The following is a 17,101-nucleotide window of genomic DNA, read 5'->3' as shown; positions in this document are numbered from 1 at the left end:
AGGAGATTTTTGAGAAAAATTCCATCGCTTGGCATTCGTTTATAAAATATACGCAATGCTTCATTTATTTTATAGAAATGTTATTTCAAGATACTTTTTAGGAGACAGTATAGTCAGAATCCTGGGTGGCACAGTGAGATGAGATGAGGAGTAAAGATGAGATGATAGGAAGATGAGGCTTTCTGCTCCCATAACGATTTTTAGGCCTGGGAACCCAGACGGGAAGTTCTATTTGACCTATAAGGCCCCCTATGAGTCAGAATCAACTCAATGGCAGTGAGTTGTGTTTACATAGTAATTTTAATGTGCGTATTCTAAAAACAAGCAAAACAAGAACACACGAAAACTGCCAGGAAAAAAAAAAAGAATTCTGCTATTCATTCATTTTGTGACCTATGGGCAAATGACTTTCTTTATCCAAATTCACCAGAGCACTTTAGCTACTGTGGTTAACTGCTGTGAAGATGGAAAAGTTAATGAGAAGCCTTAACAGTGTCAGGCATAGGAAGAGTTCACTGCTAGCTATTATTATCGTATTAGTAATAGATCACGTAATCTGGTTTCTGAGCTAGTCATACTTTTTCGTGTGCCAAGTTAAAATACAAATATATACTTGGCAAACCTGTGGAAGGAATGAAAAGCATAAATGTACATGCTCCTTCATATTTAATTGAAAAACTATAAAGTAAAATTTTGACATATTTAAAAATGAAAAAGTCAATAAACTTCCAGCCTGCCTGCCTCCTTAAAAGTATTTCTCCCTTAAAGTAATACATACAGTCTTGCTTCATTCCAAACGCAATACATCTCTGTAACCTGCAGTACTGACAGCGGTTTCGATGGTGCTTATTGATAACGCAGTCTTTTGAGCCGCGACATGAATACACTAAGTTTTTTCGGATGCTTCTTTTAAAGAATCCTTTGCAGCCTTCACAAGTTACTGCTCCGTAGTGACGCCCTGAGGAAAAACGCACAAGTCATGTATTTCAAGACAGAAACAAAACCCGCCCAGTATCCCCTTTAGACAAGAAAACTGAGAAACAGTGAGATTTTTGCGTTTATAAAAAATACTTTTCCTCCAATAAAATGATTTACAAAAAACAAACCATAAAAAAAACCCTTTCGTTAAGCATCAATGGAGAATGAAACAATGATATTCTCTGGTAATATATGTTTAAAATTTTTATAACCTGACCTTATTAAAGTCATAGATAATCTGGGAAAGAGAAGAAACAAACAAACCCATAATCCCATTTAACAAAAAATTTTCTGATAACAGAAATTACAGTTTTGTTATATAAGTATTTTATTTTGAGACTGTTCCAGAAAAACATGGATGTCACTTAATGTATTAAAAATAATAATTTCCCCCAATTGAGAGTTCCACTTTTGAAATGTCATTAAGTTTCACAATTTGGCAAACTTATTAATGAATAAAATATCATCTGGGATAAACTTTGGAAGTGATATTTGTATAAAGCATGGAAAATATAAGAAATTAACCCCACATACTACAAGCAGGAATGCCTGCTCTGTAACCGATACAGCCCGTGAAATAAGGCTGCCCAGAGTTTCTTCCAATCTCAATAATTCGAGTTCCTCTGTATTCTTCAAATGAGTACAGTGCTTGATGTTATACATTATTATTAATCAAAACTCATTTTAAAACGATTCCTTTAACAAAACTCTGGCCTTCACATGCAAAATATTTCTGACATGTTTTACTTTATCTAAGCTAAACTACCCAGGGGCTTCCATTAGATACAGAAGATGATTTTTAATGTTACCTGATGCTTTGTCTCCACATACCACACAAAGGTCAAAAACTTTATTTGGACCCTGGTCTGGGGAAGAATTATCTGTTAAGAGCTAAAAAGAAATAAAATGAAAGAAAACAAAACTTTGTTATTCAGGAACACTGTTTTAAGAAACAAAACAACAAACACTGTTATTCTATCAAAAAATGAAAGGATGTTGTCTAGTGTTTGACTTTATGCTATTCTTTAACTTTGAACTCTATTACGCAGTGTACAAAGGAAATTATTCTTGAAGCTTCGTGTATCCTTAGCATAATCAGACTTATCAACACATAAACACGAGGCAGTTTTCAGTCCATTTCACCCATTAAACACTAAATATTAATATTATTCATATGGAACATGTCAGCTCTAATATTTCCACATGGAATGACACGACTAAAATAAACTGTAGCAACATAAAAAGATTACCCTATTTCCCCCCAATATTCAATCATGTACCTGTTTTCCAAAAATGAATTAAAGAGAAATAAGGGTTTACTGATATAATTAATCATAATGATGCAACTACAATTACTATGCAGAGGTTAACACTTTGCCCGAGTGAACTAACATGTGGGCAAGGTGCACAAGAGAGCGCAGAAGCAGCCAACGAAGGAGAGTGCCAGCCACTAGAATTAGGAGGAGTTGGGAGAGCCTGAAGCAAATTAGTAAAGCCTCTTGAAATCATATAAAGAGCTCATCATTAGATCTAGCTAACAGGATCCTGGCAAAGGTAAACTACTTTCTCCTTTAGTCTATTTTTTAATTTTCTCATCATTTTCTTCCAATTCTTTGCAAGAACAAAAAAAGGGGGGGTTGTGATTTGCTATTTAGGAAACAAGTTCCTTTCTACAGAAAAACAAGCAACAAAGTATAGTCTCTACTTAGACTATTTCTTTGCATATTCTGTGAATACCATCAGAAATTCTGCTTTTAAGTTCTTTAAACATACTAGGTTACATGTGGTATCATTTCTTTATAGTCATAACAAAACAAAAAAAAAGAAAGCATCTTTTAAGTACCATGCCTTAATAAGCACACTACTGCAAATGATGCTGTTAGACAGGGTTCTCTAGAGAGACAAAACCAGATTGCTAATAATTATATATATTTATAAAATTAGATAAGAACCTCAAATTACACTGACACAGTCCACAGGTTAGATGTCCCACAGGTAGTGCTGCTTGCAAATTGAGGCACAGAACAAGCAAGGCAGCTGCACACTGAGCCGATGTGATGTAGAGATAAGAAAAGCGAGGCTCACGGAGCCACTCATCTCTCCGCCCTTCAAATAATCCCACGTGTTTATCAGCCAGGCTGATAAACTAACTACCTCAAACCACCCCTTGCCAACCTGGCACCTGTACAGAATTCTTTAGCCATATATAATTATATAATTTCTGGACATTGATGAAATCACATTTATACTTATCATCAATCACCTATCATATACATAAATGAAAACACACTGAGTCCAATTGTATCTGATACATCATACCTGGACAAAGGAAAGATGCAATAAGCACAGAACAAGAAAATAAACTGATAATTACAAACCTCGCTTTTTCAATTGATCACGTGGTCATAACTGATAGGTAGAACTACCTTTTTCTACTACCCATTCTGTATTACCTTTGCCCTCAGCAAGCACCTCAGCTGGCTGTGGTTTTTTGCCTGGTGGGGTGACCCAGACCTTCATTCCTGAGGGGTCTGGGTCATTATAAGCCCTGTCAGGATTGGGTTGCTATAATTTACCATTTACTTTCATCACAGGGCCTGGTAGCACTAAGAGTCGGCCTATGGGGATCTCCTGGATTCCAGACATATTCTTCTTTACCTCCATTATGTAACACCAGACCAATTTCTCCTTGGTAGTCAGGATCAATCACACCACTTAGTACAGTGACACTCTTCCTGACCTGTTGATCCAAAGGCATGAGAAGCCCAAAGTGGCCAGGGGGCATTCTCAGCTGCCAGTTCAGTGGAATCCGTGCTGTTTCCACATGGGAGAGTTCCTTCCTTCGGGACCAGGACTTCCAGGTCTGTGGAACACAAGGTTGCTCGGACAGGAAGCAAAAATGCTGCAAGGGGATCACTAGGAGTAATAGTGAGTGGTGCCACTCCAGCTTCCACCCCTTGGTTCCTGGACCCATGAATTCTGGCTATTGGCGACACAGCACCATATATTGTCCGCTGGTTTAGAGCGTATACAGCTTCCTGGAGAACACTGCCCCAGGCCTGCAAGTTGTTGCCACCTAGTTGGTGCTGTAATTGTATACTTAGGAGCCCATTTCATAACCTCCATCCCTGCCACCATGTTCATGTGCCCATTGGGCGATAACAGGAGTGGTAGAGGAAAGAGGACAAGTCTCCACAGCGCGTGTCATCTTATCCACGTGATTATTAAAGTCCTCCTCTTCAGAGGTAATCCTTTGGTGCACATTCACGTGAGATACAATTACCTTTACTTTCTTGGCCCATTCAGAGAAGTCTATCCACATGCCTCTTCCCACCCACCTCCTTGTCACCAATTTTCCAATCATGGTCCTTCCAATTCCCTGACCATCCAGCCAAGCCATTAGCCACAGCCCATGAATCAGTATATAATCTCACATCTGGCCATTTTTCCTTATATGCAAACTGAATGGCCAGGTGCAATGCTCGAAGTTCTGCCCATTGGGAAGATTTCCCTTCACCACTGTCCTTTTGGGAGATTCCAGAAAGGGGCTGTAGTGTTGCTGCTGTCCACTTACGAGTGGTACCTGCATATCGTGCAGAGCCATTCGTAAACCAAGCATGACTTTTTTGGTCTTCAGTTAAAGTATGGTAAGAAACTTCCCAGGAGGCCATGGTGCAGACTGGGAAATAGAAGGTAATGTGACAGGAGTGGAGACTGGGCATTTGGGACACTTTTTCATGCAGCTTGTCCCTTCAGGTCCTGCTTTAGCCCGATCTCATACATACCACTTCCATTTAACAATGGAGTGTTGCTGCGCACGTCCAACTTTATGATTCTGTGGGTCAGACAATAGGTAGGAGATAGGTAGTTCATGATAGGTAGTTCAAGCCTCATGGTGACTTGTTGGCCCATGGTGAGGCGTTTAGTTTCCACCAGGGCCCAGTAATAGGCCAACAGCTGTTTTTCAAAGGGGGAGTAGTTGTCTGCAGAGGATGGTAGGACTTTACTCCAAAATCCCAATGGTCTATGCTGTGATTCATCAATAGGGGTCTGCCAAAGACTCCACACTGCATCTTTATCTACAACTGACACTTCTAGCATCATTGGATCAGCTGAATCATATGGTCCCAGTGGCAAAGCAGCTTGCACGGCAGCATGAACCTGTTGAAGAACCTTTTCTTGTTCTGGGCCCCACTCAAAAAAGGAGGCTTTTCATGTCACTTGATAAACAGGTCAAACTAGAACACCCAAGTGAGGGATATGTTGCCTCCAAAAAGAGACGTGCCTCCTTTTTAGTCGTTGGTGGCACCGAATACAATTGCTTATTCTTCACTTTAGTAGGAATATCTCGACATGTCCCACACCATTGGATCCCCAGAAATTTTACTGAGGTGGAGGGTGCCTGAATCTTCATTGGGTTAATTTCCCAAACTCTTGTATGCAGATATTATACCAATGAATCTAGAGTCTTTGATACATCCTCCTTAGTGGGTCCAATCAGCATAATATCATCAATATAATGGACCAGTGTGACATTTTGTGGAATAGACAGGTGATCAAGGTCCCTTCAGATTAAATTATGACACAGGGCAGAAGAGTTGATGTACCCCTGGGGGAGAGTTGTGAAAGTATACTGTTGCCCCAGCCAGGTGAAGGCAAACTGCTTTTGGTGGTCCTTCGAGACTGGTATTGAGAAGAAGGCATTAGTCAGATCAATAGCTGCATCCAACTACCAGGAGAAGTATTAATTTGTTCAAACAATTTAATTACATCTGGAACGGCAGCTGCAATTGGAGTCACCACCTGGTTAAGTTTATGATAATCCACTGTCATTCTCCAGGATCCATCTGCCTTCTTTACAGTCCAAATGGGTGAGTTAAATGGGGATGTAGTAGGAATCACCCCCCCTGCATCTTTCAAGTCTTCGATGGTGACACTGACCTCTGCAATCTCTCCCGGAATGCGGTACTGCTTTTGGTTTACTATTTTCCTAGGCAATGGCAGTTCTAATGGTGTCCATCTGGCCTTTCTTACCGTGATAGCCCTTATTCCACATTTCAGGGATCCAACATGGGGGTTCTACCAGTTATTAAGTATGTCTAATCCAATGATGCATTGTAGAACTGGAGAAATAACCACAGGATAAGTCCAGGGGCCCACTGGATCTGCAGTGAGGCATACCTGAGCTAAAACTTTATTGATAACTTGACCTCCATAAGCTCCCACTGACTGGTGGGCTTTCAAAACATTTTGGGTCTCCTGGGACTAGTGTCAGTTCTGAGCCAGTATCCAGTAATCCTCAAAAAGTTTATTTCCTTTCCCCCAATGAACAGTCACTTTTGTGAAAGGCCGCAGGTCCCTTTGGGGAAGGCTATAAGAAAGACTAACAGTATAGACCTTCGATGATGTAGCAGGGTCCTCCTTCAAAGGGACCTAGTCTTCCCCTCATTCAAGGGGTTGAGGGTCTGTAAACTGGCTCAGGTCTGGGAATTGATTGAACGATCATGACTGTCTATTCTGTTGTTCACCTGATCTACCATTCTTCCGCCTGTATAGATCACGTAAATATTTAGTAGGTTTCCAATCTATTTCATTCCTAGGGACACCATGGCTAAGTAGCCAATGTCATAATTCCACACGAGACAGGTTGCTTTGATTACTACGGAAACCCTGTTGTCTATTATAACCACGCCCCGCCTGTCTCTGTTGACTCAGTGCTGACACCTGCCCTCTACCATCATGGGGACCAATCAGCCCCATTGTGAGCAAATGTCAGAGTTTGCTTAGGGCAGTGCCCACTGTTAATCCTGGTGCACATAAAATAGCAATTACAGGAGTCTTAAGAGATGCTGGGGCCCACTTCATAAACTTGTTCCTTATGGTTTTGGTCAAGGGTATGTCCTCAGGACACCCCCTTTTTGGGTCTATGGGAATATCCTGATAGATCCATTCCAACATACCAATTTCTCTAAGCATTTGGATGCCGTCCTCTACAGTGTACCAAGGTAGGTCAGGTACTTCAAGTTGGTCTAATCTAAGCCATCTGGCAGTCCATGCTTCATTGAACCAACCAAATAAAGAATTAGATCCTCTCTTAGCCTCTCTTGCAGAGACACTGAAAGAAGAGTCTGTGCTTAGGGGTCCCATATCCAGAAAATCAGACTGGTCTAATATTACATTTCGTGCACCAGTATCCCACACCATTAATAACCATTTCCAGGGATATTCCTCAGGCTTCTGCTTGTACATATTTACAAACTTGAGATCTTTATGAGTACAGTGCACTTCTTCTTGGGTAATCATCTCAACCTCACCTTTAAGACCTTTCTGAGACTTAATTTTAGTGACAGAAAATAATGGGTGGTGAGGGTGTTTCTGGGGGTACTCTCAGCAATATTGCAAGGCATCTCCTTCAGGCAATGCTAACGATGCAGCCCCCCCCTGGCATATCAACTTGAATTGTTTGGCTAAGCTGCTCAGGTGTGGATTGTGAATTAATACTTTCAGCTGGGAGACGTGGATCCATTGACTGAGGTGGGTCAATTATTTCTGAGGGTTCAAAATCCTCCTCTTCTGGATCATCAGCCCCTAAGTTCCCATCCCATATTTCAGGGTCTCAACTTTTCCCAATCAATGCCCTCACTTTGGTATTAAATACTGCTCTAGATTTGCAATTCAGCTGCCGTTGTAATTCAGCCACTCGCATAATGAGACTCTGGACCTGGTTTTCAGCAATGTCAGCTCTTTTACTAGAGGAGAGAAGGCTCTCCTTTGTAGCACAGATTGAAGCTTTCAAATCTGTTAGTCTGCACCTGAGGTGCACTTCTGAGGCTCTGGGACCATCCCACTTCCCCTTATAAAAAGGTCCAGACAACCAGCTTCCCTGTACTTGTCATCCTTACAAAACTCCTTGAAAATATCAAACATATGATCACTCAGTGCCTCTCCTTTAGCCAGCACCGCATCTATCGGTGGTGCTACTGTAGGTACTATCTTTGCTATTTCACACCATGGACTAGTAAGAGCAGCAGACTTATCCATGCTTTGGGGTGTTGAAGTAGCATTACTAGTGTTAAGACTAATCAGGCTGGAGAGCCAATTTAAGAAGCCCATATTTATGTGCTGACCCCTGTGATTTCCCCAAATGAGGGAAACTCGACTGCATAATTTGTAGAACTGGGGACTGCATTCATGCTCTCCCCTGGTGGGAGGGGAGCTCATATTTATGATTTTATTTCTCTAGAAGCACTCCTGGTACCAAAATGTGTTAGACAGGGTTCTCTAGAGAAACAAAACCAGATTGCTAATATATATACACAGATAAATATATAACACAACAAATAAACAGTTAAATTATAAAGCAGTACAAATGGCTCAGTGCAACTCACTTCCGTGAGACAGTTGTGAGACACTGGCAGTCCCTCAAGTCCCTCTGTAGAGAAATTCAGGCTATCTGGGCACAGACAGCAAACAGCAAGGCAGGTCACCAACAGTCAGCCAGGTCACCAACAGTCAGTCCCCAGCACAAGAGATGTAAATTCCAATTGTATGGTGAAGCAGGTCTCGAGGGTACCTCAAATTACAGCGATTATGGTTCACAGGCTAGGTGTCCCACAGGTAGTGCAGCTTGTAATTGACGCACAGAACAAACAAGGCAGTCGCACACTGGTCCGATGAACAAAAAGCGAGAGACAAGGCGAGGCTCACCGAGCCACTCATCTCTCTGCCCTTCAATTAATCCCACATGTTTATCAGCCAGGTTGGCACAATAAACCAACTACCTCAAAATAGTTTGTACTTTATAGAAAATAAAACCTATATAAGACATCAATATTCTGAAATTAAACTAGTTTTATATATTATATTTAATATATAATTTATCTCTGAAAGATAAGTGATTTCACATATAATCTCATACAATATTTGGTACTTAATAAAAGATAAATGGGCACATGATGACAATACCCAATTTGAGAGAAAATAAAAACATATATTAAAATAGTTTCAAAAAGGATTCAAATAATAGAGTTATGTGTAAAATCTTTAAAATAAATTCTTATATTCAATAAAATAAAAAACACAAAATTAAGGCTTTTGGTAGAAAGATTTTATAAACCTCAGATTATAATTTTTTAAAATCATTTTATTGGAGTATCATACAACTCTTATCACAATCCATCCATTGTGTCAAACACTTTGCACATGGGTTTCCCTCATCAGTCTCAAAACATGTGCTTTCTACTTGAGCCCTTGGTACCAGCTCCTCATTTTCCTCCCCCCTCCTCACTCTCCACTCTCCCACAGACCCTTGATAATTTATAAATTATTATTGTTTTGTCATATCTTACACCATCCGACGTCTCCCTTCACTCACTTTTCCACTGTCCATTCCCCAAGGAAGAGGTTATATGTAGATCCTTATAATCTGTTCCCCTCGATTATAAATTTTACAACATATAAATAAAATGGTTGTAATTAAGAATTCACTTAATAAGCTAAATATCATTTTAGCTAGTTTACAAAATAGATGAAATATAAAATATATATCAGAAGAATATATCTTTTTAAATCATTTTATCGGAGTCATGCAACTCATATCACAATCCACAGATAAATCAATTGTGTAAAGCACACTTACACATCCGTTGCCCTCATCATTCTCAAAACACTTGCTTTACACTTGGGTTCCTGGAATCAGCTCATTTTTCTTCTACTTTCCCCCCTCCCTGCTTCCCCCCCCCTGTGAACCCTTGATAATTTATAAATTATAATTTTTATCATATCTTACACTGCTTGATGTCTCACTTCACCCACTTTTCTGTTGTCCATCCCCCAAGGAGGAAGTTACATTTATATCCTTGAAATTGGTTCCCCCTTTCTCCCCTGCCTTCCCTCCTCCCATCCGGTATCACCACTCTCATACTGGTCCACAGAGATTCATCTGCACCGCTGTGCATCCTCGTCTAACCAGGTTTGTAAGGTAGAATTAGCATCATGAGTGTTGGGGGTAGGGGTGGGGGGGCTGCACTCTGGGTGACTCATCTCCTCCCCACTACCCCTCTGCATGGGATTTCCAGATGTCCACAGATGGGCATTGGGTGCCCACTGCGCACTCCCCTCATTCACGATGATATGATTTTCTTTCCTCTGGTGCTTGATACCTGGTCCCTACGACCCTTTGTGATCACACATAATGGTGTGCTTTTTCCATGTGGGCTTTGTTGTTTCTGGGCTAGATGACCACTTGTTTACCTTCAAGCCTTTAAGACCCCAGACGCTTTATCTCTTGATAGCTGGGCACTGTCAGCCTTCTTCACCACACTTACTTATGCACACATTTATCTTCAGCGTTTATATGGGGAAGGTGAGCACACAATGATGGTTTTTGTTCTTTGGTGTCTGCTACCTGATCCCTTTAACACCTTGTGATTGCACAGGCTGGTGTGCTTCTCCCATGTGGGCTTTGCTGCTTCTGAGCTAGATGGCTGCTAATTTACCTTCAAGCCTTTAAGATCCCAGACGTATATCTTTTAATAGCCAAGCACCATCAGTTTTCTTCAGATTTGCTTATGCACATGTTTGTCTTCAGTGATCGTGTTGGGAAGGTGGGTATCATGGAATGACCATTTAGTTGACCAAAGTATTCTTGTATTGAGAGAGTGCATGCGTGGAGGCCCACTACCCTACTAAACCTATAAATCTATGCACATAGATCTATTTCCCGCCCAATCAAAAGTATATTTACATATGTACATTCTTGTATTTAGGCCTCTATGTATGTATGCCCTTTGCCCATCTTATTTTTTTTTGCCTATCTTCTTAAAAAAGCTAGAGAGATGATCAAAGGAGGGAAGAGATGACAAAAATAGAAGAGAGTATAAAATACAGGGTATATGGAGCGAATTTTTAACATGTATGTATAATAAGTACCCTGAAGGAAAGGAGTGAGTAAATCAGGCAGAAACAGTATTTTCAAATAAACTGACTGGAAATTTTCTAAAATTGACAAAATCATCAAGTCACAAATTTAAGAGTTACCTAGAACCAAATATTGATTTTTTAAAATAAAATTTACACATAGGAACAGCATGGCAATATTGTTTAAATCTAAGTCAAAGATAACATTTAGAAGCATAGTGGGAAAATATAATAGATTGTTTTTACAGAAATTGACATTTCATGAATAACTGATAATTTAAGAAAAACAACAGGAGTCAAAAGATTATAAATTTGTACCTTCAAACAATTTTTTGAAGAACTGTCATCGTAACTCACAGTGTTTGTATAAACAGCATCCAACTGCAAAAGGAATGATTCTGTACAAGTGCATAATTCAGGTCTTGTGATATTGAATTAGCCTACATTGGCTCATTATCACTATCTCAACAGTTATTTAAAAAAATTAGTAACAGGGCCTAATCAATAACAATACTAATGGAAGATTTTTATGTCCAATGGAGATGATCAGTAAGACTCTTTACTATACATTAACAAGGAGTTCTATAAAAGGAGCCAAGGCAAATAAAAATATATATACATCCAAGAATGGGTTTGGGGGTCATACTAAATCCTAGCTCTAAATCAAGAGCCATTAGTTCTTACATCATACCCCTCTTCGGTACTCACCCTCAGGAAGGGTACACCTTGGTGCTATATCAAGTGTGGTGAAGATATGGATGCTATATCAAGTGTGGTGAAGAAATTAGATGGTTCCCAAGTAGCAGAAAAAATAGGTTCTGGGATTTCAAAGCATTGTTTCCAAACAAACAGCCACCTAAATGAGAAGGAACTAAATCCACATGGAAGAAGCGCACCAACATCAGTGACCAAAAGATTGTAAATCATATAATCTGAAGCCGAAGGAGGCAAGAATATCAGGGCCTAAATTGTGATAGTTTGGTTTGCTGAAGGCTATGGATAACAATGGAAGCTCAACATGCATTTGTGAGATCTACGTAGGAAACAAGCCTCTGGTGATCTCCTTCTAATAGAGAACTGTGAAGAAACGGGCTACCAGACAGAATGCATTGGAGAGATGACCAGAGATCAAAACTATAAACCTGACTTGATCACTTAAAACCTTGTCAGTTGACCCCTTGCTCTGATGCACCTTGGGCCTGATATGGTTTTCAACATTTTCTGTGATTTTTTTTCTCATATTGGGGTTTATCTCAGATGTATTTTGTTGTTAGGGCTGACCCTCTTGAACTTCCGTTATATGTTTTTATTTTCTGTTTTTCAGTGTATGAAACCCAGGAAGTTCGATGAACCTGTAGAGACAGGAAATAGAATAAGAGTTCCTGGAGAGTGCAATGGGGTCTGGAGTAAAGGGGAGCTGATGTCAAGGAGTTCAAGAAGGAAGAACGTTTTCAAACTGATTGTGGTAGCAATTGTGAAATTCTGCTTGATGGAATGGTATGGCACCTGTATTAGTTTGCAATGAAATGTTTATGGAATAAAAGAAAAATGAAATCTTGGCAAATTAGTTGAAATTAATAAAAAAATTGTATTTCCTATTGTTTGTGAAATGTCCCATTCCTGCTTCTGAGATGGCTCATTTCAACCCAACAGGATAGCTAAACTGACTGATCTTCACATTAGAGTTCCCAATTGTTACAACTCTGAATAGCTCTCCACACAAAACTAAATCATATCATATATCAGCATTTAACCCCCTTTTCTCACCCATATTCATCAGGCAAAAATGTTATTTTGTGGGAATTATAAAATCTAAAATATAATAATATACATTAAATGTAAATGTATGAGCAAGCATAGCTCTAGATAACACTGATAATACTCCATAAAATGTAAGCTATATGGACATAATGAAGACTCGCAACAATAGTATATACAGGTAAAAATCTGGTAAAGAGGATTAAATTGTTCTAAGTTCCAGAAAAATATAAATATACAGGTCAGAATAGAAGTATTCATAGTTTTAAAATACACACAGTAATTCAACTTTATTGTAAAGGGTTACTTGTCTCTTGACAGACATAAGTGGCCAAAATAACAATTATTTTGCTCATACACTCTGTTGTCTGGGAAATGAATGTCATGTTCAATAACTACTTGATAGATTGCTGGATTTCTTGGTGCCTACAGAAGTAAGCTATTTCCCACAGGCTGGAAAACTACTGGAAAAAAACTAAACTAGACAAACACTAACACCAATCAATCTACCTTCTCTATAGTTTACTATCAATTTTTATTACAATGAAGACTTACTTCTTACTTGCCTTTCTATTAATTTTTAAAGTCATTTTTTTAAATTAAGAACATTTTGAGTGCTCTTTTATTTATTTTCCATAATATGCTATTGTTCTTTTTATAGCAGTTCAACTCAGAAATTTTATATATCAAATATCATTTTAGAAAATTACACATCAAAGAATGTACCATCAAAACAGAGAATAATGCATTGTTAGTGAATTAATAAGAATTTGAAGGGATAACTAACATTCAAGAACATCTACAATAAGATGGTTCATCACTGAAAGTTAATAAATAGGCAATGGCTTCCATATTTCAATTATGCTAATGTTACTTAATATATTGCTGAACTTTGTTTATATTCAAAATTATTTTAATATGAACATGAAACAGGGCAATATTTTTTATAAGTTAAGCACTTGTGTTTTGCCTCTTTCCTTCTACCAATGCTGTGTCAAGCAAGTACAAAGCTCTATCACTTAAGTGAAATAGCATAGTCTAATTAAAATTTATTTCTGGATAAAGCAGGGGAATAAGCAAATATGGTGCAGAAAGCTGATGGTGCCCAGCTATCAAAGACATAGCGTATGGGATCTTAAAGGCTTGAAGGTAAACAAGCAGCCATCTAGCTCAGAAGCAACAAAGCCCACATGGAAGAACACACCAGCTTGCATGATCACGAGGTGCCGGAGGAATAAGTTATCAGGCATCAAAGAACAAAAATCATATCGTGTGCTCACCTCCCTGATAGGATCGCTGAAGACAAATGGGTACATAAGCAAATGTGGCAATGAAAGCTGATGGTGCCCGGCTGGGGGTCTTAAAGGCTTGAAGGTAAACAGGTGGCCATCTAGCTGAGAAGCAATAAAGCCCACATGGAAAAAGCACACCAGCCTGTGCAATCACGAGGTGTTGAATGGATCAGGTATAGGCATCATAACAAAAAAATCATATTATTGTGAATAGGAGGGGAGTGCGGAGTGAAGACCCAAAGCCCACTGGACCTCCCCTTACAGAAGGGTCACGGGGAGGAGATGAGCCAGTCAGGGTGCTTTATAGCAATCATGAAACATACAACTTTCCTCTAGTTCCTAAATGCTTCCTCCTCGCCCCCTCCTCCTCCACTATCATGATCCCAATTTTACCTTACAAATCTGGCTACACCAGAGGATGTATACTGGTAGATAGGAACTGAAACACAGGGAATCCAGGGTGGATGATCTCTTCATGACCAGTGGTGCGAGTGGCGACACTGGGAGGGTGGAAAGGGGAACTGATTGCAAGGATCTACATATAATCTTCTCCCTTGGAGATGGACAACAGAAATGTGGGTGAAGGGAAACGTTGGACACTGCAAGATATGACAAAATAGTAATTGATAAATTATCAAGGGTTCATGTCAGGGGCTTAAATGGAGAGCAAATGTTTTGAGAATGATGAGAGCAATGAATATAAAAATGTGCTTTACAATTGATGTATGTATGGATTTGATAAGAGTTGTATGAGCCCCTAATAAAATAATTATATATATATATACACACTAAAAAAATGCCTTCTGAATGTTATTCCTATCCCTACAACAAATGCTAAGCCTGTTGAAGAAAATAGTTTGAGTAAAGACATTTACCTAGATTAGAAGCAGACCCATCCTATTATGGAGAGAAGAGACATTTCTATGATTCTATAAAAACAAGCATTTGAGAAGGGGCCAAAACTCAAACAGAAAAACAAACAAATGACCAAATGAAAATGTTTGAATATGACTTACCGAACTCATAAAAAATGTTGGTGTCTCCAAGTATCAATACAAATAGTAAAACCAGTAGGTCTAAGGAAACTATGCTAACAGAACCCTCTAATATATTCTCATCTACTAAATATCACAAAAGTTGTCATATTCTTACTGGAGAATATGTCCAAGTAGCAAAATTTTCACATTTCTTGCAGTCTGCTAGATTAGAAGTTCTGAAACAAAATCAGACTAATTCATTGGAAACAAAATATTAAACATTTCAATGTTGACTATAATTTAATATTTTCAGTTTCATTTCCAATAAAATGCATGTTTCTATTCAATTGTAGAAGCTAATAATCAGACTGTGATGATATATTACAATGTCAGGTAAACTCCCAAAATACAATGTAATGGTAGTGGTGAAGATTATAAGGAACCTTGGTGGTGTTAGGGAACAGGCTTTCTGCTGATAATCATAAGATCAATGGTTCAAACTTGCCAGCCACTCCAAAGGAGAAAGATGAAGCTGTCTGCTCTCATAATGATTTATTTTCCCTAAAACCATAAGGGTCACTAAGTTGGAATAATCCGATAAGATAGTGGAGTGTGTGTGTGTGTGTGTGTTTAAGAGGAGAGTGAGAAATGATCATAAGAGTCCTTAGGTGATACTACACTAAGCTAAGAAGCTCTGCTACTAGCAATAAACTCAGAATGTGCAAGCTCAGTCATCCCACGTGTGTGGATAAGAAACCTCAGTGGTCTATTTCAGAAGAAAAAAAAAAAAATCAACCTTCCAAAGCTGTACGGAGCTCAATTTATTCTGATATCCATGGATTTTCTGAGTTTGATTCCACTAAATGACAACTTGTGAGCTCTATTTCTTCACTCGCTTTAGTAGTTCCTCACACAGGAATTCGTACTTTGCTATATGATTTGAAGTTGTCAGGGACTTCATCTAGCTTGGATCCCCATTGAGTGCTCGTAGAAGCTGTGGTCAAGTGATCAAATGATGTGCTGCACTAAGTAAATCTGCTGTAAATCTCTAGAATGTTGAAAAGTAGGGAGATTACTTTGAGGACTAAGATGTGCCTGACCCAAGCCAAGGTATTTTCAATCACCTCATATATATGTAAAAGTTGGACTTGAATATGAAAGACCAAATAAGAATCAATGTATTTGAACTGTGGTGTTGGAGAAGAATATTGAAAACCCCATGGAATTCCAAAAGGATAAAGAAATCTGTCTTGGAAGAATTATGTTCAGAGTGCTCCTTAGCAGTAAGGAGTTCAGGAATTTGTTTTACATACTTTGGACATTTTGTCGAGAGATATCAGTCCTTATAAAAGACACCATGCTTGGTAAAGCAGATTAGCAGTGAAAAAGAGGAAGACTCCCAAGGAAATGGATTGATATAGTGGCTACAAGGATGCGCTCCAGATTAAACAATTTTGAGAATGGTACAGGGCAGTATTTCATTGTTGTGTATAGGCTGCAACTAACTTGGCACCTAACAACAACAACAACATATGGCTTCATTTGGGCTAGGAGAGTTGAAGGCCTCAGAAAAACAACTATAAAATATGCTCTTTTTAAAAAATATCATTTTATTGGGGGCTCATACAACTGTTATCATAATCCACACATACATCCATTATGTGAAGCACATTTGAACATTTGTTGCCCTCATTATTCTCAAAACATTTCTTTCTACTTGAGCCCTTGTTATCAGCTCATATTTTCCTACTCCCTTCCTCCCTCACAAACCTTGTTAATTTATAAATTATTAGTTTTTCATGTCTTAACAGTGTCCGATGTCTCCCTTCACCCACTTTTCTGTTGTCTGTCCCCCAGGGAGGGGGTTATATGTAGATTATTGTGATCTGTTCCTCCTCTCTCCCCCCACAGATAATAGTGGTATTGACTGGATTTCCTTGTATGCAGAAGGATATAATCCTATCACAGGTTTTATTGTCCTTCACGGGAGATCTAGAAATGTCCTTTTTCATAATGAATGCAGTGCCATTTCTCTAGGATCTGGCATTCCTGACAAAGTAAACTGTAGATTTTTCTGATTCAAAATGATCAATAACAGTCCATCTTGGCTCACTGATGCCTAGGGTATCAATCTTTATGCATTCCATTTCATTTTTAACGACTTCTAATTAATAGGCA

The 17,101-nt window shown here is 38.9% G+C and overlaps 1 protein-coding gene across 3 annotated transcripts in view; it reads right to left on the bottom strand.

Moving 5' to 3' along the window:
- NR2C1 (nuclear receptor subfamily 2 group C member 1) overlaps positions 1–17,101 on the bottom strand; it is a 68,442-nt gene that overhangs the window by 38,777 nt on the left and 12,564 nt on the right. For 2 of the 3 annotated variants that reach the window (XM_075551166.1, XM_075551165.1), the window contains exons 4-5: positions 1,788–1,869; positions 779–958 (exon numbers count right to left, since the gene is read on the bottom strand). In XM_075551166.1, coding sequence (XP_075407281.1) covers positions 779–958; positions 1,788–1,869 — 262 coding nt within the window. The remainder of the gene's footprint in view (positions 1–778; positions 959–1,787; positions 1,870–17,101) is intronic. The other variant, XM_075551167.1, reaches the window with a different exon arrangement.

Source organism: Tenrec ecaudatus, chromosome 6 (assembly GCF_050624435.1).
Source record: "Tenrec ecaudatus isolate mTenEca1 chromosome 6, mTenEca1.hap1, whole genome shotgun sequence".
Taxonomy (NCBI): domain Eukaryota; kingdom Metazoa; phylum Chordata; class Mammalia; order Afrosoricida; family Tenrecidae; genus Tenrec; species Tenrec ecaudatus.
The sequence above is the reverse complement of the archived record's forward strand: the minus strand, read 5'-3'. Positions and strand labels throughout refer to the sequence as shown.